This window comes from Entelurus aequoreus, linkage group LG05, assembly GCF_033978785.1.
Source record: "Entelurus aequoreus isolate RoL-2023_Sb linkage group LG05, RoL_Eaeq_v1.1, whole genome shotgun sequence".
In the NCBI taxonomy this organism is placed as follows: domain Eukaryota; kingdom Metazoa; phylum Chordata; class Actinopteri; order Syngnathiformes; family Syngnathidae; genus Entelurus; species Entelurus aequoreus.
In genome coordinates this window covers 84,220,559-84,247,655 of record NC_084735.1, presented here as the reverse complement: position 1 = coordinate 84,247,655, position 27,097 = coordinate 84,220,559, and the positions used below count along the sequence as shown (strand labels likewise).

The window sequence follows — 27,097 nt, the reverse complement described above, 5'->3', positions numbered from 1 at the left end:
TAGTATTGTTGATTAATGTATTAATTGTGATTAAAAATGGTCAAGTAGACTGTTATTAATGAATGCATGAAATGTTCTAGTATTGTTGATGAATGTATTAATTGTAATTAGAAATGGCTCAGTAGACTGTTATTAATGAATGCATGAAATGTTCTAGTATTGTTGATGAATGTATTAATTGTGAATATTAGAAATGGTTAAGTAGACTGTTATTAATGAATGCATGAAATGTTCTAGTATTGTTGATGAATGTATTAATTGTGATTAGAAATGGTTAAGTAGACTGTTATTAATGAATGCATGAAATGTTCTAGTATTGTTGATGAATGTATTAATTGTGATTAGAAATGGTTAAGTAGACTGTTATTAATGAATGCATGAAATGTTCTAGTATTGTTGATGAATGTATTAATTGTGATTAGAAATGGTTAAGTAGACTGTTATTAATGAATGCATGAAATGTTCTAGTATTGTTGATGAATGTATTAATTGTGAATATTAGAAATGGTTAAGTAGACTGTTATTAATGAATGCATGAAATGTTCTAGTATTGTTGATGAATGTATTATGATTAGAAATTGTTAAGTAGACTGTTATTAATGAATGCATGAAATGTTCTAGTATTGTTGATGAATGTATTAATTGTGAATATTAGAAAATGGTTAAGTAGACTGTTATTAATGAATGCATGAAATGTTCTAGTATTGTTGATGAATGTATTAATTGTAATTAGAAATGGCTCAGTAGACTGTTATTAATGAATGCATGAAATGTTCTAGTATTGTTGATGAATGTATTAATTGTGAATATTAGAAATGGTTATGTAGACTGTTATTAATGAATGCATGAAATGTCCTAGTATTGTTGATGAATGTATTAATTGTGATTAGAAATGGTTAAGTAGACTGTTATTAATGAATGCATGAAATGTCCTAGTATTGTTGATGAATGTATTAATTGTGATTAGAAATGGTTAAGTAGACTGTTATTAATGAATGCATGAAATGTTCTAGTATTGTTGATGAATGTATTAATTGTAATTAGAAATGGCTCAGTAGACTGTTATTAATGAATGCATGAAATGTTCTAGTATTGTTGATGAATGTAATAATTATGATTAGAAATTGTTAAGTAGACTGTTATTAATGAATGCATGAAATGTTCTAGTATTGTTGATGAATGTATTAATTGTGAATATTAGAAATGGTTAAGTAGACTGTTATTAATGAATGCATGAAATGTTCTAGTATTGTTGATGAATGTAATAATTATGATTAGAAATTGTTAAGTAGACTGTTATTAATGAATGCATGAAATGTTCTAGTATTGTTGATGAATGTATTAATTGTGAATATTAGAAATGGTTAAGTAGACTGTTATTAATGAATGCATGAAATGTTCTAGTATTGTTGATGAATGTATTAATTGTAATTAGAAATGGCTCAGTAGACTGTTATTAATGAATGCATGAAATGTTCTAGTATTGTTGATGAATGTATTAATTGTGAATATTAGAAATGGTTATGTAGACTGTTATTAATGAATGCATGAAATGTCCTAGTATTGTTGCTGAATGTATTAATTGTGATTAGAAATGGTTAAGTAGACTGTTATTAATGAATGCATGAAATGTTCTAGTATTGTTGATGAATGTATTAATTGTGATTAGAAATGGTTAAGTAGACTGTTATTAATGAATGCATGAAATGTTCTAGTATTGTTGATGAATGTATTAATTGTGATTAGAAATGGTTAAGTAGACTGTTATTAATGAATGCATGAAATGTTCTAGTATTGTTGATGAATGTATTAATTGTGATTAGAAATGGTTAAGTAGACTGTTATTAATGAATGCATGAAATGTTCTAGTATTGTTGATGAATGTATTAATTGTGAATATTAGAAATGGTTAAGTAGACTGTTATTAATGAATGCATGAAATGTTCTAGTATTGTTGATGAATGTATTATGATTAGAAATTGTTAAGTAGACTGTTATTAATGAATGCATGAAATGTTCTAGTATTGTTGATGAATGTATTAATTGTGAATATTAGAAAATGGTTAAGTAGACTGTTATTAATGAATGCATGAAATGTTCTAGTATTGTTGATGAATGTATTAATTGTAATTAGAAATGGCTCAGTAGACTGTTATTAATGAATGCATGAAATGTTCTAGTATTGTTGATGAATGTATTAATTGTGAATATTAGAAATGGTTATGTAGACTGTTATTAATGAATGCATGAAATGTCCTAGTATTGTTGATGAATGTATTAATTGTGATTAGAAATGGTTAAGTAGACTGTTATTAATGAATGCATGAAATGTCCTAGTATTGTTGATGAATGTATTAATTGTGATTAGAAATGGTTAAGTAGACTGTTATTAATGAATGCATGAAATGTTCTAGTATTGTTGATGAATGTATTAATTGTAATTAGAAATGGCTCAGTAGACTGTTATTAATGAATGCATGAAATGTTCTAGTATTGTTGATGAATGTAATAATTATGATTAGAAATTGTTAAGTAGACTGTTATTAATGAATGCATGAAATGTTCTAGTATTGTTGATGAATGTATTAATTGTGAATATTAGAAATGGTTAAGTAGACTGTTATTAATGAATGCATGAAATGTTCTAGTATTGTTGATGAATGTAATAATTATGATTAGAAATTGTTAAGTAGACTGTTATTAATGAATGCATGAAATGTTCTAGTATTGTTGATGAATGTATTAATTGTGAATATTAGAAATGGTTAAGTAGACTGTTATTAATGAATGCATGAAATGTTCTAGTATTGTTGATGAATGTATTAATTGTAATTAGAAATGGCTCAGTAGACTGTTATTAATGAATGCATGAAATGTTCTAGTATTGTTGATGAATGTATTAATTGTGAATATTAGAAATGGTTATGTAGACTGTTATTAATGAATGCATGAAATGTCCTAGTATTGTTGCTGAATGTATTAATTGTGATTAGAAATGGTTAAGTAGACTGTTATTAATGAATGCATGAAATGTTCTAGTATTGTTGATGAATGTATTAATTGTGATTAGAAATGGTTAAGTAGACTGTTATTAATGAATGCATGAAATGTTCTAGTATTGTTGATGAATGTATAAACGGTTCATATTAGAAAATGGTTAAGTAGACTGTTATTAATGAATGCATGAAATGTTGATTATTGTTGATTAATGTATTAATTATGTAAAAATGGTTAAGTAGACTGTTGTTAATGAATGCATGAAATGTTCTAGTATTGTTGATGAATGTATTAATTGTGAATATTAGAAATGGTTAAGTAGACTGTTATTAATGAATGCATGAAATGTCCTAGTATTGTTGATGAATGTATTAATTGTGAATATTAGAAATGGTTAAGTAGACTGTTATTAATGAATGCATGAAATGTTGATTATTGATTAATGTATTAATTATGATTAGAAATGGTTAAGTAGACTGTTATTAATGAATGCATGAAATGTTGATTATTGTTGATTAATGTATTAATTATGTAAAAATGGTTAAGTAGACTGTTATTAATGAATGCATGAAATGTTCTAGTATTGTTGATGAATGTATTAATTGTTTATATTACAAATGGTTAAGTAGACTGTTATTAATGAATGCATGAAATGTTCTAGTATTGTTGATGAATGTATTAATTGTAATTAGAAATGGTTAAGTAGACTGTTATTAATGAATGCATGAAATGTTCTAGTATTGTTGATGAATGTATTAATTGTGATTACAATTACGCGACCCCGTAAGGGACAAGCGGTAGAAAAATGGATGGATGGATGCATGAAATGTTTATCATTGTTGATGAATGTATTAATTCTTGAAATATAGAAACAGTTAAGTAGATCATTATTAATGAATGCATGAAATGTAATAATTGTTGACAAGTAGACTATTATTGATGAAAGTGTAAAAGTCTGCTTTACAGTCCTAAGACTGGAAATTTAATCTCAATTTGCGGTTTTCGAGTTTCGATTGTCGTTTTTTTTTTTTTTTTTCCAACTTCCTGTGGTTGCACGTGACTGTTAAAACAACAATTGCGGGATTCTAATTAGTCAGATGCAAACACGAAGTGTTGGATATTGTTTTATTGGGGGGGGGGGGGGGGGGGGAACTTATTATGACGTCATGCTACCAGCTCAGAAAACCCTCCCAAGCGAGTGAGCCGCCATGTCAATAAAGGAATGAAACACTGGCTCCCTCTATGGGCGACTCCACGTCACTGCACCCTGTCCACTAAAGCTATTGGCCAAATTAACTTGACTTTTTTTTCTTTTTTTTTGTGCCAAAATTCATATTTAGAAATACAAATAAATTCCTAAATAAATTTCCTGCTTGACATAAAATTATATTTGTCACGTTAATACTTTCCAAATCAGCACAATCCCCCCCAAATGTTTTCAAAGACATTTTATTAAATTTTTTTTTGTTGTAGAATAAGTAGTAATAATTAGAAAGCATTTTTTTTGTTATAATAATAAGAAAAGTTCTGTTCATTTTGATTACATCCAACTTTCTTTTTTTTTTTAAAAAGGAGGAACTACAACCAATACCTGCTTCTACAGTGCGCCATCTAGCGGCCAGAGCAGGGTAGTAATAATAGAATGGTCTTCAAGAGGACAAAACACACACTAAGAACTTCCAAATGAAAAGACATGATCTATGTCACAAACTAGAACTCTTCACAAACACTCCACCGAGAAACATCTTGGCGCCCTGCAAAAAAAATACGCACTTTGAACCTTTCGGCGATCGAGTGGGTGTTCGCTTCTTTTTCCACTTGAGAAAAAAAAAAAAAAAAAAAAAAAAAAGGTCTCTTGCAGGGCACGAACGAAAACACGACAACACAACACAAACAAAGCGAGTGATTGTGTATACTTCGGACATTCGCTTACAGAGGCGACACGTAAAAACACAAAAAGTGTCGCTGAGATGAAAAGTAAGATTTTTTTTTTTTTTTACTATTATTATTATTTTTTATCATTAATAATAATAATACTGCCATCAACATGCAGTTACCCTTTTTTTTTTTTTTTCCTCTTTTTTATGACTTCTCTGGAAAGTGTGTCCGAGATCACTTTTGATCTGAAATTGAAACAACAAAACACCTCAAATTTAGAACAGGTTCCCCGGCCGTTGGAAAGATTTCTTTTTTTTTCTCCGTACGAAAACAAAAAGGATTAGCAAAGCCAAAGTCTTGAAGGGCTCCTTCTAACTGGCCTCCAGCTTGGCCATTTCCTGCACGTAGATGCCGATGCTCTCGCTGTCGAACAGCACGAAGTAGACGGTCTTGATGGTGGACGACATGGTGGCCACGAAGTAGCTGGAGATGGCCTTCAGGATCAGCTGGGCCGCCGTCTGCTTGGGGAAGCCGTTCCTGAGGAGCAAGCGCCCGCCCGTGAGTCAAACTTGCCAAAGCAAAAAGCTCCGAGACCCCCCGGCGAATAGTGGACACACGCCAAAAAAAAAAAAGATTAGGATGGGTAGACTTTCAGAATAAAAGCTCACTCCTCCTCTTCCAAAAGTGGACGTTGATGTGATCAAAGAGCTTCTTCTTTTTTTTTTTACATAATTGTTGATAATCAGGTGTTCCAAATAAGAGTTTGATGAGCATTCCTCAACTTTCTCAGTCTTTTTTGCCACTTGTGCCAGCTTTTTTGAAACATGTTGCAGGCATCAAATTCCAAATGAGCTAATATTTGCAAAAAATAAAGTTTTCTAGTTTGAACAATAAATATCTTGTCTTTGCAGTCTATTCAATTGAATATAAGGATTTGCAAATCATTGTATTCTATTTTTATTTACCATTTACACAACATGCCAACTTTACTGGTTTTGTATGTACTGTAATAGTTGATTATCAGGTGTTCCTACGCAACATTCTGGTGTTTGTACGGTGAAAGATGTTAATATACACGTCTAAATAGTGTTTACTTTCACGTGGTGTTGAATCAGTTGTGTATAAATAGCTAATATGATGGAAAATGACCAATTATTAAACTATTATTCATTATTAAAGCAGCTCTGCAGGCTGACATGGTGATTATCACTGCTTGTCTGCTGTAGTAGTATGATAATAATATAATAAAGCACATATAATTATATGTAGATAACATAATGTAGTATAGACAAAGCCCAAAACCAGTGAAATTGGCACGTTGTGTAAATCGTAAATAAAAATAGAATACAATGATTTTCTGGGTGTTGTTGACTTTGCATAGTAGAGTTTTAACTTACATTAATGGTGCCTTCACAGATGTGTAAGTTACCCATGCCTTGGGCACTAATACACCCCCATACCATCACAGATGCTGGCTTTTCAACTTTGCACCTATAACAATCCGGATGGTTCTTTTCCTCTTTGGTCCGGAGGACACGACATCCACAGTTTCCAAAAACAATTTGAAATGTGGACTCGTCGGACCACAGAAACACTTTTCCACTTTGCATCAGTCCATCTTAGATGAGCTCGGGCCCAGCGAAGCCGGCGGCGTTTCTGGGTGTTGTTGATATATGGCTTTGGCTTTGCATAGTAGAGTTTTAACTTGCACTTACAGATGTAGCGACCAACTGCAGTTACTGACAGTGGTTTTCTGAAGTGTTCCCGAGCCCATGTGGTGATATCCTTTACACACTGATGTCGCTTTTTGATGCAGTACCGCCTGTAGGGTCCAAGGTCACGGGCATTCAATGTGTGCAGTGATTTCTCCAGATTTTCTGAACCTTTTGATGATATTACGGAGCGTAGATGGTGAAATCCCTAAATTCCTTGCAATAGCTGGTTGAGAAATGTTGTTCTTAAACTGTTCAACAATTTGCTCACGCATTTGTTGACAAAGTGGTGACTGAGCATTTCATGGAAGCTGCTTTTATACCCAATCATGGCACCCACCTGTTCCCAATTAGACTGTTCACCTGTGGGATGTTCCAAATAAGTGTTTGATGAGCATTCCTCAACTTTCTTCAGTCTTTTTTGCCACTTGTGCCAGCTTTTTTGAAACATGTTGCAGGCATCAAATTCCAAATGAGCTAATATTTGCAAAAAAATAAAGTTTTCCAGTTTAAATGTTAAAAGTATCTTGTCTTTGCAGTCTTTTCAATTGAATATCGGTTGAAACGGATTTGCAAATCATTGCATTCTGTTTTTATGTACCATTTACACAACGTGCCAACTTCACTGGTTTTGGGTTTTGTAAAATATGTGTACATATATTAACATGTCCCTGCATAGGCTGCTGTCCCCGCGACCCAACCTCGGATTAAGCGGAAGAAGATGGATGTTTATGTGGATATATTAACGTGTCATTTGTAATAAAATATGGTTGCAGATAATATATATGAATATAATACAATATATATATATATATGTGATTATATAATAAAATGTATGTAAACAAAATTATACATGTATATATAACAATTTGTAATATACATGTATACGTATAATATATGTAAGCATATAAGATTAAGTAATATTTACAAGATAAGATCTAATATAAATTTGTTTATATGTAATTTATAATATATATGTCCATATTATGATGTAATTTTAATCTAATGTATGCATTTAAGATTGATATGTATGTATATAATCTATATTACAATATGTATATAAGATTATTAATGTTAGTATATAATACAATGTAATATGTAAATATGTACACTATGTAGATAATATATTGTAATGTATGTGTGTATATAAGATTGTATAATATGTATGTATATAATATAGTGTAATTTATACTATTATATGTACGTATATAAGATTATATATGTATATATAATATAAGGTAATATATGTTTATAATATGTATGTGTATAACATGTACACATAAGATTATATAATATGCATGTATATAAAATTGTATAATGTGTGTATATTAGAAATAATTTTAAGATATGTATTTATATAATATAATGTAATATATATGTATTTAATTCAAAATGTGTATAATATATTGTATATGTTATATTATATACAATCATGTATACAACAAAATGTTTGCTTAGGCTGCAGCCCCCGCGACTCGACCTCGGATAAGCGGAAGAAGATGGAAGGATGGATGGATAATGTAATATAATATAATATATAGTATAATGTATGTAACGTAATATAATGGATGACTATGTTGAATATGCAGAGATATAAACGGGGTTTGAAGTCCTATTGTTTACCTTCCGCTGCCGATGGAGGGGAAGGCAACGGTCTTGAGCTTCTTGTCGTCTGCCAGAGCCAAGCAGTTCTTCACCGTCTTCTCCAAGAGGTCCTCACACTTGTCCGAGCCCCATGCTGGACTGTTGCAGTGGATCACGTACTTGGCGGGAAGACCGAAGCCGCCGCTCAGCAGGGCTGCGGACGTAAACAAGGCGGATGTCAGACGTGCCACTCACCATAAAAAAAATAAATTCTAAATTACACCCATTTAAATCCATTACAAAGCATGATGGGAAAATGCTTAACACTCTCCACACTTATCCATGTTTAGTGCATTTAAACTGCTCGATAATTCTGATTGATTACAAAACTTTAAGAACGTTGTCACAGAAGTAAACAAGGTAGAAGTCAAACTTTTGCATACTCTTAATATCCAATTATATTAATATATTGTGTGTGTGTATGTATATATATATATATATATATATACACAGTATATATATATATGTTACTTTACATTCGGCCCTCAACGACATTTTTTTTAGCCCAATGCGGCCCCCAAGTCAAAATGTTTGGACACCCCTGATGTAGACGTATAGATGGAAAGAAAGAAGAAGACTAGAAGCCCACTGACCACCAGCCACATCCAAGGGTCCATTCTTCTTCTTCAGCTCCAGCACAGCCTCCACAAACTCCTTCCCTCCTTTCTTCTCCAGGGCGGAGCCTGCAAGAGAAGCAGACCACGTCTCACTTTGTCAGCGAGGGGCAGGGGCGGGACAAGAAGGCGTGGACATGCGGGCGGGCGGACGTGCGGGCGGGCGCCTACAGCAGGGACCTTTGACCTCAGCAAAAGGAGGTACTTCACTCAGCAGACTTTTGCAGACAAACTGAGGAAAAGCTCCAAAAAATCCACAACATTTAAACCACACGACTGAAGCAGAAGTGCTACCTTCTCATCGGACACAACATTAGGAACACGGGGGCGTGCCTAATGTTGTGTCCTGAGTTGATTTGAAAAGTGACTGACGGCTCAGTCCAAGTCAGCCCACGATATAAAAAAAAAAAGCACCAAGCAGCAGCAGCAGGTGTATTCTCGTTGCTATGGCGATGGAGGCTGGTTTCTTTACCTACTTCCCCGCCCGTATAGAGGGACTCGTTGGTCGGGTGAATGACAGCGTCGCTCTCCACTATGGAAATGTCAGCTTGGACAACTTGCAACTACAGATGAACGACAACAAACAACAACAACAATGGCGGTGAAAACACGGCGAGTCAGCGACGGCTGATGACGTCAAACAAACAAAAACAACAACGAGGTCACCATGGAATCAGGAAGCGCCTCAATCAGCCATCTTGTGCAAAAATGATCAAATACTTCATTTTTTGTCAAATTTGATCGAGCTAACGTCGCAAATGTTGAAGCAATGGCGGCCTGACAGATTGCAGTACTGAGCAGCCACCAGCAGAGGGTGCACTCCCACAAAATAAAGTTAACAGGAAGAGACCCTTACGGAGGCTCATTTGTGTCTTTAACAAAAGCTTTTTTTGGACAATTAATTAATGTCACTGAATTATTTTGCTTTGGAAATAATTTGCTGACAATTGAATCGATTTCAGATTAGTGAGCAAAATTAGTGCCTTTAAATTAGGGATGTCCGATAATGGCTTTTTGCCGATATCCGATATTCCGATATTGTCCAACTCTTTAATTACCGATACCGATATATACAGTCGTGGAATTGACACATTATTATGCCTAATTTGGACAACCAGGTATGGTTAAAAAAATAATAAAATAAAATAAGATAAATTAAAAACATTTTCTTGAATAAAAAAGAAAGTAAAACAATATCAAAACAGTTAGATAGAGACTAGTAATGAATGAAAATGAGTAAAATTAAGTGTTAAAGGTTAGTACTATTAGTGGACCAGCAGCACGCACAATCATGTGTGCTTACGGACTGTATCCCTTGCAGACTGTATTGATATATATTGATATATAATGTAGGAACCAGAATATTAATAACAGAAAGAAACAACCCTTTTGTGTGAATGAGTGTAAATGGGGGAGGGAGGTTTTTTGGGTTGGTGCACTAATTGTAAGTGTATCTTGTGTTTTTTATGTTGATTTAATTTAAAAAAAATAAAATAAAAAAAATAAATAAATGATACCGATAAAAAAACAAAACAATACCGATAATTTCCGATATTACATTTTAAAGCATTTATCGGCAGGCCGATATTATCGGACATCTCTACTTTAAATGTATTTATTTTTCACAATACATTTTAAAACACTGTATTTTCACAAACTGAATTTTTTAACGCAAACTTTGCCTACAATTGAATGTAAAAAAAATAAATAAATAATTGTTTGCAAAATTAAAAAATCTTTTGTAATAAAGACCCGTAATTATCCTCCATAAAGGATAATTTAGCTAATTTGATTAAACTCTAGCTTTGTTTATTTTAACGTTCTTTTTTGATAAAAAAAGGTGTTGAAATAACATCATTAGCCAAAATAATGTCAAAATATTTGTTTATATTCATCATATTTTGTTTATATTTACTAATTACGAGTCAATATTATCCAATCAAAAGGAGAACACATTTCTCTCGATTCTGACTAATTGAGGCGCCCTGATTTCTTGTCTCGTTAACTTCCTGTCAGACGGGAAGTCAAGACGCGTCACCTGACAGGAAGGGAGGAGCAAACGTGCAAACATTAAAGTAGTTCAAGCCTGCTGCGACCAAAGGGGGCGGGGGCTGTGGGGTGTTAGGGCGGGGCGTGAGGGGGCGGAGTCTCACCTAGGTCATCTTTTAGATCGAGCTCGGCGTTGGTGGGGTTGATGACCCCCTCCACGTCGAAGCCAGCCAAGTTGCTGACTTCACTGTGGATGAGGTTGAGCTGAGGAGGAGGGGCGGGGGGGAGGAGGCATGCCGAGGAGGAAGGAAGGAAGGAAGGAAGGAAGGAGGAAGCAAAGCCATTAAAACCAAGTTGACATCACCTGAGCCTCACAGCACACCTTGACTTTCACATATTGCGACTCTGGTGCAGCTCTTGTGGTGGCCTGTAGGGGGCGTGGCCTTACAGCAGCACCCTCTCAGCTTTACAGATGCCATCAGGGTGTTTGCCACGGCACTGCCATCTATTTGCGGCACTAATGTCCCGATCTGATTTGTGGCATTTGCATAATCAAGGGTGAATTGGCAGCACCGATCCCTTCTGCTACATCTTCTTATTCTCTGGCAGACCAAGTGTGTTAAGAAGCAGACTGACGGTGCATGGGGACTCTGACTCAGACAGTCCCCAAATAATGGGTTTATGAGCCAGAGCAAACGGGTAGTGCCAAATCTATTTGTGGTGGCCCACGTCGACTTGCAGTGGCACAACACACATTTATTTGTGGTGGCACACGTCTATGTGTGGTGGCCCACGTCTATGTGTGGTGGCCCACGTCTATGTGTGGTGGCCCACATCTATGTGTGGTGGCCCACATCTATGTGTGGTGGCCCACATCTATGTGTGGTGGCCCACATATTTGTTGTGGCTCACATCTACGTGTGGTGGCTCATATCTATGTGTGGTGACCCACATCTGTGTGTGGTGGCCCACATATTTGTTGTGGCCCACATCTATGTGTGGTGGCCCACATCTATGTGTGGTGGCCCACATATTTGTGGTGGCCCACATCTATGTGTGGTGGCCCACATGTATGTGTGGTGGCCCACATATTTGTTGTGGCCCACATCTATGTGTGGTGGCCCACATATTTGTTGTGGCTCATATCTGTGTGTGGTGGCCCACATCTATGTGTGGTGGCCCACATCTATGTGTGGTGGCCCACATCTATGTGTGGTGGCCCACATCTGTGTGTGGTGGCCCACATATTTGTTGTGGCCCACATCTATGTGTGGTGGCCCACATATTTGTTGTGGCTCACATCTACGTGTGGTGGCTCATATCTGTGTGTGGTGGCCCACATATTTGTTGTGGCCCACATCAATGTGTGGTGGTTCACATCATGTGTGGTGGCCCACATATTTGTTGTGGCTCACATCTATGTGTGGTGACCCACATCTATGTATGGTGGCCCACATATTTGTTGTGGCTCACATCTACGTGTGGTGGCTCATATCTGTGTGTGGTGGCCCACATATTTGTCGTGGCCCACATCTATGTGTGGTGGCCCACATCTATGTGTGGTGGCCCACATATTTGTTGTGGCTCACATCTATGTGTGGTGACCCACATATTTGTTGTGGCCCACATCTATGTGTGGTGTTCCACATATTTTTGTGGCCCACATCTATGTGTGGTGGCCCACATATTTTTTGTGGCTCACATCTATGTGTGGTGGTCCACATATTTGTTGTGGCCCACATCTATGTGTGTTGGCCCACATCTATATGTGGTGGCCCACATCTATGTGTGGTGGCCCACATCTATGTGTGGTGGCCCACATATTTGTTGTGGCCCACATCTATGTGTGGTGTTCCACATATTTGTTGTGGCCCACATCTATGTGTGGTGGCCCACATATTTTTTGTGGCTCACATCTATGTGTGGTGGTCCACATACTTGTTGTGGCCCACATCTATGTGTGGTGGCCCACATCTATGTGTGGTGGCCCACATCTATGTGTGGTGGCCCACATATTTGTTCTGGCCCACATATTTGTTGTGGCCCACATATTTGTTGTGGCCCACATGTATGTGTGGTGGCCCACATCTATGTGTGGTGACCCACATATTTGTTGTGGCCCACATCTATGTGTGTTGGCCCACATCTATATGTGGTGGCCCACATCTATATGTGGTGGCCCACATCTATGTGTGGTGGCCCACATATTTGTTGTGGCCCACATCTATGTGTGGTGGCCCACATCTATGTGTGGTGGCCCACATATTTGTTGTGGCCCACATATTTGTTGTGGCCCACATATTTGTTGTAGTGGCCCACATATTTGTTGTGGCCCACATCTGTGTGTGTTGGCCCACATCTATGTGTGGTGGCCCACATATTTGTTGTGGCCCACATCTATGTGTGGTGGCCCACATCTATGTGTGGTGGCCCACATCTGTGTGGTGGCACTATTAGATTTGTTGAGGCCAACATCTGTCTGTGGTGGCCCGCATTTTTTGTGTGGTGGCCCACATATTTGTTGTGGCCCACATATTTGTTGTGGTCTACATCTTTGTGTGGTGGCCCACATCTGTCTGAGTTGGCCCACATCTGTTTGTGGTGGCACAACACAAATGTATCTGTGGTGGCTCAACACACATTTGTTATGGCCCACATCTATGTGTGGTGGCCCACGTCAATTTGTAGTGGCTCACACCTATTTGTGGTGACCTACACCTATTTGTTGTGGCCCACATCTACTGTATTTGTGATGGCACCAATAGATTTGTTATGGCCCACATATATGTATGGTGGCCCACATCTGTTTGTGGTGGCACAACACAAATGTATCTGTGGTGGCTCAACACACATTTGTTATGGCCCACATCTATGTGTGGTGGCCCACGTCAATTTGTAGTGGCTCACACCTATTTGTGGTGACCTACATCTATTTGTTGTGGCCCACATCTACTGTATTTGTGATGGCACCAATAGATTTGTTATGGCCCACATATATGTATGGTGGCCCACATCTATTTGTGGTGGCACAACTAGTTTTGTGGTGGCCCATATCTATTTGTGGTGGCACAACACAAAATCTATTTGTGGTGGCACAACTAGACTGATTGTGGACCATATCTACGTGTGGTGGCACAACACAAATCTATTTGCCGTGGCACAACACAAATTTGTGCCGGCCCACATCAATGTGTGGTGGCACACATTTATTTGTGGTGGCACAACACAAATCTATTTTAATTGCCCACATCTATTTGTGGTGGCACAACACCAAAGTGGCAGGCTGTCATAAAGAAGTGAATGTAAGCGTTGCTGGAGGCTCCTTGCTCAGCGTGATTAGGAAGATGGAAAGCGATGCAAGAAGGAAAAGTCAAGGTGTCTGTTAAACCAGTGGTCCCCAACCTTTTTGTAGCTGCGGACCGGTCAACGCTTGAAAATTTGTCCCACGGACCGGTGGTGGGGGGGGGGGGTGTATTTAAAAAAAAATTTTTTTTATTTTTTTTTACATAAATAAATACAATCATGTGTGCTTACGGACTGTATCCCTGCAGGCTGTATTGATCTATATTGATATAGAATGTATATATTGTGTTTTTTATGTTGATTTCATTAAAAAAAAAAAAAAAAAAATTATTATTATATTTTTTTTTTTTAAATTCTTGTGCGGCCCGGTACCAATCAGTGGTTGGGGACCACTGTGTTAAACTGTCAGGAACAGCAACAATCTCCTGTTAGCATTATTAGCATGTGTGCCTTTTAAACAGGGATGCACTGATGTGATGCTAACTACTGTTAAAAAAACAAAACATTTATCATCAATATGACAACCTTTAGGACCACAATTATGGTTAAAAAAAAAAGCCAGAAAATATTGAATAATAAAATGTTTCTCTCTATCCATGAAATTGCACACATCAGCACATCCCAGGTCATGAAACACCACAGTTGAGGTTTATTGTGAAAATAAATTCAATACAAAAGAAGCAGATTATTGTATTAGCGAGACGGGAAGCATACAAAGTTTTTAAAAGTGCAATCCCAACAAATCATTAAATCCAAGCACTCATTAGTTTCCATGCTGGCATTTAGTTTTTGACCAGCAGACCAAAGCTTTGCGGACGATGCCGGAGGACTCGGCAAAGGCCTGCTCACGGTTCTGCCAGGACTGACCTTCTGACCCAGGAAGAGGCTCTTGGTGGAGAGCACGGTGAAGCTGTCTGCCAGAGATCCCTCGGTGGTGCTGTCGGCCGACGCCGTCTTGCTGGCCTCCCCTTGTTTCTGTGGAGGACCACACCCCGCGTCACGTTTGGACACTCTGGTCTCAAGTCCAACTTACCTTGGCCTTTCCCGCCGGTTTCTTCCTGCTCTGCTTCTTGGCCGCCGTCTTCTTGGCCGGCTTGGCTTTCTTCTCCGGGGCGGGCGAGAGAGGAGTCTCCAGTTTGCTTTTGGCGCCTCTCTTCTTGGCCAAAAGCTCGGGGTGGATGTTGGGCAAGACGCCGCCGGCCGCGATGGTCACACCCTTCAGCAGCTGGTGGGACGAGGGGGGGGTGGGGGATTTAAAACCTTTGCTAGTGAAGACCAAGCACCTGGACCTGCATCAACTCACCTGGTTGAGTTCCTCGTCATTGGCGATGGCCAGCAGGATGTGTCGCGGGGTCACGCGACCCTTCTTGTTGTCTCGGGCTGCATTTCCTGCCAGCTCCAAGATCTCAGCTGTGATGAAAACAAAATAAGTCTTCAAACAATTTTAAAACGGAACAAATGACTGGGAAAACACCTGGTGGCTTCTTTTGTTACTGCGCTAGCACTTTACACAAACCATTAATGGTCATCGGTATGAAGCTTCACAGTTAGCAAAGAAAAAGAAAGAAAAGAAAAAGGAAAAAAAGAGAAAAAAGAAAAGAAAAGTGAAAAAGAAGAAAGAAAGAATAATAAGAAATAAAGGAATGATAAAAAAGACGATAAAATGAAAGAAACAAAAGATAAAGACAATATAAAGAAAGACAGTAAAGATAAAAAGATGATAAAAAAAGAAGGGAGAAAAACAAAGAAAGGAGAAAAAAAAGAAAAGAATCTAAATGTAAAAAGAAAGAAAAGAGAAAAAGAAAGAAGACAAAAAGGACGAAAGAAAAGGCAAAAAAGGAGGAAAGAGAAACAAAAAAGAAAAAGAAAGAAAGAAAGCAAGAAAGAAGACAAAAAGAAAGAAAATCTGAAAAGAAAATAAAGAAAGTAGAAAAACTGAGAAAGAAAGGAGAAAAACAAAAAAGAAAAGACAATAAGAAGAATTTAAAGATTTCAAGAAAAATGAATTATTTAAAATAAAGTAAATATAAAAAGAATGAAAGAAAAGAGAAAAAAGAAAGAAAAGACCAAAAGGAGGAAAGAAGAGAAACAAAAAAGGAAAAGATTAAAAAAAAAGGAAAGAATGCAGAAAAAGAAAAGAAAGAAAGTGGAAAACAGAGAAAGAAAGAAAAGAGGAAAAACAAAAAACAAAAGAAAATAAGAATTTAAAGATTTAAAGAAAGAAAAAAAATATTTAAATAAAGTATATATAAGAATGAAAGAAAAGACAAAAAAAGAAAAAAAGACAAAAAGGAGGAAAGAAGAGAAACAAAAAAGAAAGAAAGAAGACATAAAAAGAAGGAAAATATAAAAAGAAAAAAGAAAGCAGAAAAAGAAAAGAAAGAAAGTGGATAAACAGAGAAAAATAAAACAGAAGAATAAAGAAAGGAGAAAAAGAAAAAAGAAAGAAAATAATTAAAGAAAAAAGACAAAAAGGAAAGAAAGAGACAAAAGGAAACAAAGAAAGAAAAGAGAAATGTACAGTGCATCTGGAAAGTATTCACGTTTCCAACATTTTGTTATATAACAGACTCATTCCAAACTGGAATAAATCAATTTTCCATCCATCCATTTTCTACCGCTTGTCCCTTTCGGGGTCGCTGGAGCCTATCTCAGCTACAATCGAGCGGAAGGTGGGGTACACCCTGGACAAGTCGCCACCTCATCACAGAGCCAACACAGATAGACATTCTACACACAATACCCCATAATGACAAAAAACTACAAAATGACATGTACATAAGTAGTCAGACCCTTTACCTACTCAGTGGCCTAGTGGTTAGAGTGTCCGCCCTGAGATCGGTAGGTCGTGAGTTCAAACCCCGGCCGAGTCATACCAAAGACTATAAAAATGGGACCCGTTACCTCCCTGCTTGGCACTCAGCATCAAGGGTTGGAATTGGGGGTTAAATCACCAAAAATGATTCCCGGGCGCTGCCACCGCTGCTGCCCACTGCTCCCCTCACCTCCCAGGGGGTGATCAAGGGTGATGGGTCAAATGCAGAGAACAAATTTCACCACACCTAGTGTGTGTGTGTGACAATCATTGCTACTTTAACTTTACTCAGTACTTTGTTGATGCACCTTTGGCAGCAATTACAGCCTCCGGTCTTTTTGAATACGATGCCACAAACTTGGCACACCTATCTTTGGGCAGTTTGGCCCATTCCTCTTTGCAGCACCTCACAAGCTCCATCAGGTTGGATGGGAAGTGTTTGGCGTGCCAATGTTCAGATCTCTCCAGAGATGTTCATTGAGATTCCAGTCTGGACTCTGGCTGGGCCACTCCAGGACATTTACAGATTTGTCCTGGAGCCATTTCTTTGATATCTTGGCTGTGGCGCAGGTTCCGGAGCAGCGTTTCATCCAGGATGTCTCTGTACATTGCTGCATTCATCTTTCTCTCTATCCTGACGAGTCTCCTAGTTTCTACCGCTGATAAGCATCCCCATAGCATGATGCTGCCACCGCCATGTAGGGATGGTATTGGCCTGGGGATGAGCGGTGCCTGGTTTCCTCCAAACATGTCGTCTGACATTTACGCCAAAGACTTCTATCTTGGTCTCACCGGACCAGTGACATTTTTTTTTACATGAACAGAAGTGTGCTTACTACTTCTACCGAGAAGAAGTAACCTACATGAACAAGTGTATTTACTACTTCTACCGAGTAGAACTAACCTATATGTGTACAGCTCCACTAGTGGACGTTGGAGTGTTACTTTCAAAGGCAAAATTAAAGTATTGCTAGAAACATAATCTTATATGGGACTTTATTGTATTATATGTATAGTACATGTTCCAAAAAGAAAAAAGCATAAAACACCACTAGAATTAGAGATATTACAAGTCAAAGTGATGAAGCTTAGTGTTACGCTCATGACTTGGTGTAACTAAACATTACCCTATAACAGGGGTCACCAACGCGGTGCCCGCGGGCACCAGGTAGCCCGTAAGGACCAGATGAGTAGCCCGCTGGCCTGTTCTAAAAATAGCTCAAATAGCAGCACTTACCAGTGAGCTGCCTCTATTTTTTTAATTGTATTTATTTACTAGCAAGCTGGTCTCGCTTTGCTCGACATTTTTAATTCTAAGAGAGACAAAACTCAAATAGAATTTGAAAATCCAAGAAAATATTTTAAAGACTTGGTCTTCACTTGTTTAAATAAATTCATGCATTTTTTTTACTTTGCTTCTTATAACTTTCAGAAAGACAATTTTAGAGAAAAAAATACAACCTTAAAAATGATTTTAGGATTTTTAAACACATGTACCTTTTTACCTTTTAAATTCCTTCCTCTTCTTTCCTGACAATTTAAATCAAAGTTCAAGGAAATTTATTTTTTTTATTGTAAAGAATAATAAATACATTTTAATTTAATTCTTCATTTTAGCTTCTGTTTTTTCGACGAAGAATATTTGTGAAATATTTCTTCAAACTTATTATGATTAAAATTCAAAAAAATTATTCTGGCAAATCTAGAAAATCTGTAGAATCAAATTTAAATCTTATTTCGAAGTCTTTTGAATTTCTTTTAAAAATTTTGTTCTGGAAAATATAGAAGAAATAATGATTTTTCTTTGTTAGAAATATAGCTTGGTCCAATTTGTTATATATTCTAACAAAGTGCAGATTGGATTTTAACCTATTTAAAACATGTCATCAAAATTCTAAAATGAATCTTAATCAGGAAAAATTACTAATGATGTTCCATAAATTATTTTTTTAATTTTTTCAAAAAGATTCGAATTAGCTAGTTTTTCTCTTCTTTTTTTCGGTTGAATTTTGAATTTTAAAGAGTCGAAAATGGAGATAAACTATATTTCAAAATTGAATTGTCATTTTTTTCGTGTTTTCTCCTCTTTTAAACCGTTCAATTAAGTGTAAATATCATTAATTATTAATAATAACAGAGTTAAAGGTAAATTGAGCAAATTGGCTATTTCTGGCAATTCATTTAAGTGTGTATCAAACTGGTAGCCCTTCGCATTAATCACTACCCAAGAAGTAGCTCTTGCTTTCAAAAAGGTTGGTGACCCCTGCCTTATAAGATGAAGGCAATTGCATTTTATTGACATTTGAAATGTATTCAATGTTTATCAATTAATATTTAAATATACTAAATGTAAAAAAGGGAATAAATATTCAAAATAAGATCATTAGATGAAATCGAGTTTGGTTACGCCATCATGAGCGCAACACAAGGTGGTAAAAGTTGCAACTACAATTCTAAATAAGATGTCAAAAGCAAACTGAAATCAAATACACACAGCTTAAAGATTGATCTTTAAATTTAGTAATACATAAATATGATGATTTATCAAAATATAAAAGAAATATACCTGAACAGAACGCTCATGATGGTTACACCAAAAAGTAACGCTATGAATCGCGTTTTTCCAAGTTTTTGGGGCATTTTTATGCTATTTCCAAGCATCTCCTTATTATTATCGTTGACTTTAAATGGTCAAACTAATGCATATTATATATGCATGCCCCAGTACAGTGTTTTTCTAGTGTGCCGTGAGATATTGTCTGGTGTGCCGTGGGAAATTATGCAACTTCACCTAATTTGGCCAAAAAAATATTTTTTGCAAATCAATAATTATAATAATGTGCCGTTGTCTAGTGCAGTGTTTTTCAACCTTTTTTGGTATGTAAAAGGTATGTAATGCTTAAACCAAAAATGAACAAAAAGGCACTGAAGCATAGGGATGGCTATGCAAAACAAAAGTAAAACTGAACTAGCTACAAAGTAAACAAAAACAGAATGCTGGACGACAGCAAAAACTTACAGCGTGTGGAGCGGAGACGGCGTCCACAAAGTACGTCCGTACATGACATGACAATCAACAGTGTCCCCACAAAGAAGGATAGAGTACGCACAACTTAAATAGTCTTGATTGCCAAAACAAAGCAGGTGCGGGCATTGGAACTCAAAGGAAGGCGTGACGCTGCTACAGGAGAACACCAACAAAACAGGAAGGGTCACCAAATTAACAGCGCACGACAGAAACTAAAGCACTACACACAGGAAACAACAACAAACTCAAAATAAGGCATGACAACCTGGTGAGAGTTTCATTTTTTAACCTTTTCTGCCGGTGTTGTGCCTTCGTATTTTATTTTATGAACAAAATGTGCCTTGGCTCAAAAAAGGTTGAAAAACACTGCCCTAGTAAACAAACAAAAAAAGTCATATTTATTTTGATTGTTACATTTTGAAGTACATTTGTGCAGGTGGGTGTGAATGTACCCATTACCAGAGCTGTACACATATGAAAATGTGTACTTACTACTTCTACCGAGGAAGAAAAAAAAAGCCTACATGAACAAAAGTATACTTACTACTTTTTTTCATGGTCTGAGTGTCTTTTAGGTGAATTTAGCCAATTTTTTTAAACTAAAAAATGGCTATTATTGGGTATTGTGTGTAGAATTTTGAGGAAAAAAAATGTCACATTGTCATTATTGGGTGTGGTGTGCAGAATTTTGAGGACAAATATGAATGTGTTCTATTATGGAATAGGGCTGTAAGAAAAAGTGAAGTGCTGTGAACAATTGTGTACTTACTACTTCTACCGAGAAGAAGTAACCTACATGAACAATTGTGTACTTACCACTTCTACCTAGAAGTAACCTACATGAACAAGTGTATTTACTACGTCTACTGAGTAAAAGTAACCTGTATGAAAATGTGTACTTACTACTTCTACCGAGTAGACGTAACCTACATGAACAATTGTGCACTTACCACTTCTACCGAGAAGTAACCTACATGAACAAGTGTATTTACTACTTCTACTGAGTAAAAGTAACCTGTATGAAAATGTGTACGTACTACTTCTACCGAGTAGACGTAACCTACATGAACAATTGTGCACTTACCACTTCTACCGAGTAGTAACCTACATGAACAAGTGTATTTACTACTTCTACTGAGTAAAAGTAACCTATATGAAAATGTGTACTTACTACTTTTACCGAGGAAAAAAAAAGCCTACATGAACAAAAGTGTACTTACTACTTTTTTTCATGGTTTGAGTGTCTTTTAGGTGAATTTAGCCAATTTTTTAAAACTAAAAAATGGCTATTATTGGGTATTGTGTGTAGAATTTTGAGGAAAAAAAATGTCACATTGTCATTATTGGGTGTGGTGTGCAGAATTTTGAGGACAAATATGAATGTGTTCTATTATGGAATAGGGCTGTAAGAAAAAGTGAAGTGCTGTGAACAATTGTGTACTTACTACTTCTACCGAGAAGAAGTAACCTAAATGAATAATTGTGTACTTACCACTTCTACCGAGAAGTAACCTACATGAACAAGTGTATTTACTACTTCTACTGAGTAAAAGTAACCTGTATGAAAATGTGTACGTACTACTTCTACCGAGTAGACGTAACCTACATGAACAATTGTGTACTTACCACTTCTACCGAGAAGTAACCTACATGAACAAGTGTATTTACTACTTCTGAGTAAAAGTAACCTGTATGAAAATGTGTACGTACTACTTCTACCGAGTAGACGTAACCTACATGAACAATTGTGCACTTACCACTTCTACCGAGTAGTAACCTACATGAACAAGTGTATTTACTACTTCTACTGAGTAAAAGTAACCTATATGAAAATGTGTACTTACTACTTTTACCGAGGAAAAAAAAAGCCTACATGAACAAAAGTGTACTTACTACTTTTTTTCATGGTCTGAGTGTCTTTTAGGTGAATTTAGCCAATTTTTTAAAACTAAAAAATGGCTATTATTGGGTATTGTGTGTAGAATTTTGAGGAAAAAAAATGTCACATTGTCATTATTGGGTGTGGTGTGCAGAATTTTGAGGACAAATATGAATGTGTTCTATTATGGAATAGGGCTGTAAGAAAAAGTGAAGTGCTGTGAACAATTGTGTACTTACTACTTCTACCGAGAAGAAGTAACCTAAATGAACAATTGTGTACTTACCACTTCTACCGAGAAGTAACCTACATGAACAAGTGTATTTACTACTTCTGAGTAAAAGTAACCTGTATGAAAATGTGTACGTACTACTTCTACCGAGTAGACGTAACCTACATGAACAATTGTGTACTTACCACTTCTACCGAGAAGTAACCTACATGAACAAGTGTATTTACTACTTCTACTGAGTAAAAGTAACCTAGATGAAAATGTGTACGTACTACTTTTACCGAGGAAAAAAAAAGCCTACATGAACAAAAGTGTACTTACTACTTTTTTTCATGGTCTGAGTGTCTTTTAGGTGGATTCAGCCAATTTTTTAAAACTAAAAAATGGCTATTATTGGGTATTGTGTGTAGAATTTTGAGGGGAAAAAAAATGTCACATTCTCATTATTGGGTGTTGTGTGCAGAATTTTGAGGACAAATACAAATGTGTTCTATTATGGAATAGGGCTGTAAGAAAAAGTGAAGTGCTGTGAATAATTTCCGCATGCACTGTAAGAAAGAAAGAAAAGAAAAAGAAGAAAGCAAAGAAGAAGAAAAATGGAAGAAAATAAAAAAGAAGGAGAAAAAGCAGAAGACGAAAACTACATTTACAGCAAAATGTTGTCTCTGTATCTGACCCATCCTTTTTTGAGGGCGAACAGATTTGCTTTCTTTCTTCTTCCTGGTCATGTGACACTTGTTGCTAGGCAGAATTCTCCCGAGGCAGCGAAAGTCATCAGGAAATTGCTGTGCTACGAGCATTCCTTTCACTTTTTTTCACCACAGCGCCATCTGCTGCACGCGGATGAGGCACACACTCTCAACTGCGTCCGCCATTTTTAAATGACCACTACAGAAGACAGCGCTCCGAACTTACCGGTCAGATACTCCAAGACGGCCGCCAGGTAGACGGGCGCTCCCACCCCGATGCGGTACTTGGGCAGCCCCCTCTTGATGTAGCGCAGCATGCGGCCCACAGGGAAGATGACGCCGGCCTTGGTGGACCGGGACGTCTTGGTCAGCTTCTTCTTGCCGCCTCGGCTCGACATGACTCAACAAGTCGGTACCAGCGTTCCTCTCCTGCCGGACACACCATGTTTTTCATTCATATTGTCAAACAAAAACAACTGCATGAGGGAAATGCTGCGACTTAGCTAAGCTAACCTGAGGGACATAATCTTTGAATACAAAATACATGTATAAAAAATATTGGGAGTGCAATTAATTTACGTTGCTAATGTTAGCGTCCTGTAGGTCTGGCTAGTTCAAAAAGAAAACGCAAGATAAAAATGCTGCACATGTGCGCAAACCCCAAAAAACAACAACTGCGTGAGAGAAATGCTGCAAGTTTACTACTTCTACCAAGTAGAAGTAACCTACATGAACAAGTGTACTTACCACTTCTACCGAGAAGAAGTAACCTAGATGAACAAGTGTACTTACTACTTCTACCGAGTAGAAAAAGCCTACATGAACAAAAGTGTACTTACTACTTCTACCGAGTAGAAGTAACCTACAGGAAAATGTGTACTTACTTACTACTTCTATCAAGTAGAAGTAGCCGACATGCACAAATGTAAACTCACTACTTCTACCGGTAAAAGTAACCTACATTAACAATTGTGTACTTTCTACTCCTACCGAGTAGAAGTAACCTACATGAACAATCGTGTACTTTCTACTTCTACCAAGTAGAAGTAACCTACATGAACAATTGTGTACTTTCTACGTCTACCGAGAATAAGAGACCTACATGAACATGTTTATTTACTACTTCTACCGAGTAGAAGTAACCTATATGAAAATGTGTACTATGAGTTCTACCGAGAAAAAAAAGGCTACATGAACAAAAGTGTACTAACTACTCCTACCGAGTAGAAGTAACCTATGTGAAAATGTATACTTACTACTTCTATCGAGAAAAAAAAGCCTACATGAACAAAAGCGTACTTACTACTTCTACCGAGTAGAAGTAATCTACATGAAAATGTGTACTTACTACTTCTACCCAGTAGAAGTAGCCTACATGAACAATAGTGTAGTTACTACTTCTACCCAGTAGAAGTAGCCTACATGAACAATAGTGTAATTACTACTTCTACCCAGTAGAAGAAGCCTACATAAACAAAAGTGTACTTATTACTTCTACCGAGTAGAAGTAACCTACAGGAAAATGTGTACTTATTAACCCTACCAAGTAGAAGTAGCTGACATGAACAAAAGTCAACTCACTACTTCTACCAAGTAAAAGTAACCTACATGAACAATTGTGTACTTGCTACTGCTACCGAGAAGAAGTAACCTACATGAACAAGTGTATTAACTACTCCTACCGAGTAGAAGTAACCTATATGAAAATGCGTACTTACTACTCCTACCGAGAAAAAAAAAAGCCTACATGAACAAAAGTGTACTTACTACTTCTACCGAGTAGAAGTAACCTATATGAAAATGTGTACTTACTACTCCTACCGAGAAAAAAAAAGCCTACATAAACAAGTGTACTTACTACTCCTACCGAGTAGAAGTAACCTTTATGAAAATGTGTACTTACTACTTCTACCCAGTAGAAGTAGCCTACATGAACAATAGTGTAATTACTACTTCTACCCAGTAGTAGGAGACTACATGAACAGAAGTGTACTTACTACTACTACCGAGTAGAAGTAACCTACAGGAAAATGTGTACTTACTACTTCTACAAAGTAGAGGTAGCAGACATGAACAAAAGTAAACTCACTACTTCTACCGGGTAGAAGTAACCTACATGAACAATTGTGTACATTCTACTTCTACCGAGAAGAAGTAACCTACATGAACAAGAGTATTTACTACTTCTACCGTGTAGAAGTAACCTATATGAAAATGTGTACTTACTACTTCTATCCAGTATAGTAGCTTACATGAACAATAGTGTAATTACTACTTCTACCCAGTAGAAGAAGCCTACATGAACAGAACTGTGCTTACTACTTATACCGAGTAGAAGTAACCTACAGGAAAATGTGTACTTACGACTTCTACCCAGCAGAAGTACCCTACATGAACAATAGTGCACTTACTACTTCTACCCCTACAAGAACAATAGTGTACTTACTACTTCTACAGAGTGAAGTGAAGTGAATTATATTTATATAGCGCTTTTTCTCTAGTGACTCAAAGCGCTTTACATAGTGAAACCCAATATCTAAGTTACATTTAAACCAGAAGAGTAGAAGTAACCTACATGAACAATAGTGTACTTACTACTTCTACAAAGGAGAAGAAGCCTCTGTGAACAAAAGTGTACTTACCTCTTCTACCGAGTAGAAGGAGCCTACATGAACAAAAGTGTACTTACTACATCTACAGAGTGGATGCAGTAAGTACACAGGAACACTTGTACTGGGTAGAAGTAGTAAGTACTTATTTGTTTTTTTGGTGCAATATAAACAATATTTTCCTGACACATCTGAGTGCAGCACTAACGCTGTTGGGGAGGATAAGAACATTTCGGGAAACTTTGCCACTTTATTATCAGTGACGGAGCAGGAAGGGGCTAGGCATAGGTCAAACGTTACACGTCATTCATTACTTATTCATTCATCCACTGTTTGTGTTGGAAATTGCTATGAAATAGAAAGGGGGTCCGCTCAAATATATCTTCCTACTCCCTTTTGGACACGCTGTCACGACAAACTGGAAATATGGGAGGTGTCATTTTGCAATAAACTAATTCCATAAACATAATTGACATATTTATCTATAGGTAAACAAATACAAGAAATATGCCTTTCAAAACAAATGAGGGATGATGACTAATTAATATTTCAGGACATGATAACGTGAATATTTAATGTCGTCTGCTGATGACAAGGTAATTATTATTGCTTCATTAGACGCGGTAATTAGCTAATATTCAAATGAAGCTTCCAGAATGTCACCAACTAGTTATGAATTCATGACATCATCTTTAAATATGAATACAATCACGCGTTAGCTTCAATATGCATTTCCAGGTCGGTGTTGTTTTGGAACATGTACATGGATACGTGCTGACAGCTGTCAATCACTAGTTTAATGGCGTACAAACGTCCAACACGACTTCCAGGCCAAGTGGGGGTTACTGTCGGCTGCGATATTCGCCCCCAGGCTTCGGCGTCGTACGCCCGCACCGAAGGCGACATTCGCGGGCACCGAAGGCGACATTCGCGGGCTCCGAAGCAGACTTCGTCGCTCCGGTCGACCGTCGAACAACCGCGCATTTCCGCAATATGTCAGCCGCGTCGTGACGGCCCATCCCCGGCCTTCCTCCTCGACAGCTCGGCCTCCGGTCCGGTTCTCACGTCGGTCAACAACAACAACACAAAAAAAAAAACGTCAAAACACGCGACGGCGTCAACACCGACCGAAGCGGCGTCAAGAGCGGGCAAGGACGCGGTGTTGTTGTCCGGGGAAGGAGAAGGCGAAAAGGCCGTACTCACGTGAAAAATGTCTCCGGTACGAAGGCTCGTTGGCTCGGTGCGCTCCTTCCTTATTCTCCCACAATCCCCAGCGAGAAGAAGCAGCAGCTGCCGGCCGCCTAACGACGACACTCAGCGGGGCGCAGGCGGCGGAGCTGCACGGTGACCTGCGCACGCATCAACACGTAAACAACAACAATGCAGTCTTCTGTATTAAAAAAAAATTAGATTAAATTAAAAATTAAAAAAAAGATTTATTTACGCTTTGCCAACTTGTTGGTTTGTACTGACACCAAATGTTTACACACAAAAAAATGCATTTGTTGTCCCACAAATTGTGCTGAGATGCTCAAAATAATAATAATAATTAATAATGATGATAATAATAAGTAGGACTAAAGTGATGACATTTATCACAATCACCTATATTGACATTCGCCAGGTGCGGTGAAAACACTCCCCCTAGTGGCTGCCAATATATTGGCAGTGGCTCGTTTAAAATCATAGCTTAAACACAAGTTTTAAT

At 37.2% G+C, this 27,097-nt stretch overlaps 1 protein-coding gene across 2 annotated transcripts; it reads right to left on the bottom strand.

The window, feature by feature from the left end:
- Positions 1–4,138: 4,138 nt before the first annotated feature.
- LOC133651138 (core histone macro-H2A.1) lies at positions 4,139–26,757 on the bottom strand. 2 transcript variants are annotated; one of them, XM_062049104.1, is made up of 9 exons: positions 26,593–26,757; positions 23,007–23,209; positions 15,441–15,547; positions 15,171–15,362; positions 15,005–15,112; positions 10,999–11,098; positions 8,825–8,914; positions 8,211–8,385; positions 4,139–5,412 (listed from the first exon to the last, which is right to left on the bottom strand). In XM_062049104.1, exons 2-9 carry the CDS (start codon positions 23,176–23,178, stop codon positions 5,247–5,249), a joined length of 1,110 nt encoding a protein of 369 aa, XP_061905088.1. In that variant the 5' UTR covers positions 23,179–23,209; positions 26,593–26,757; the 3' UTR covers positions 4,139–5,246. The 2 variants fall into 2 exon arrangements, with proteins under 2 accessions (XP_061905088.1, XP_061905089.1); XM_062049105.1 differs by lacking the exon at positions 10,999–11,098 and adding an exon at positions 9,318–9,408.
- Between the last annotated feature and the right edge of the window lie 340 nt (positions 26,758–27,097).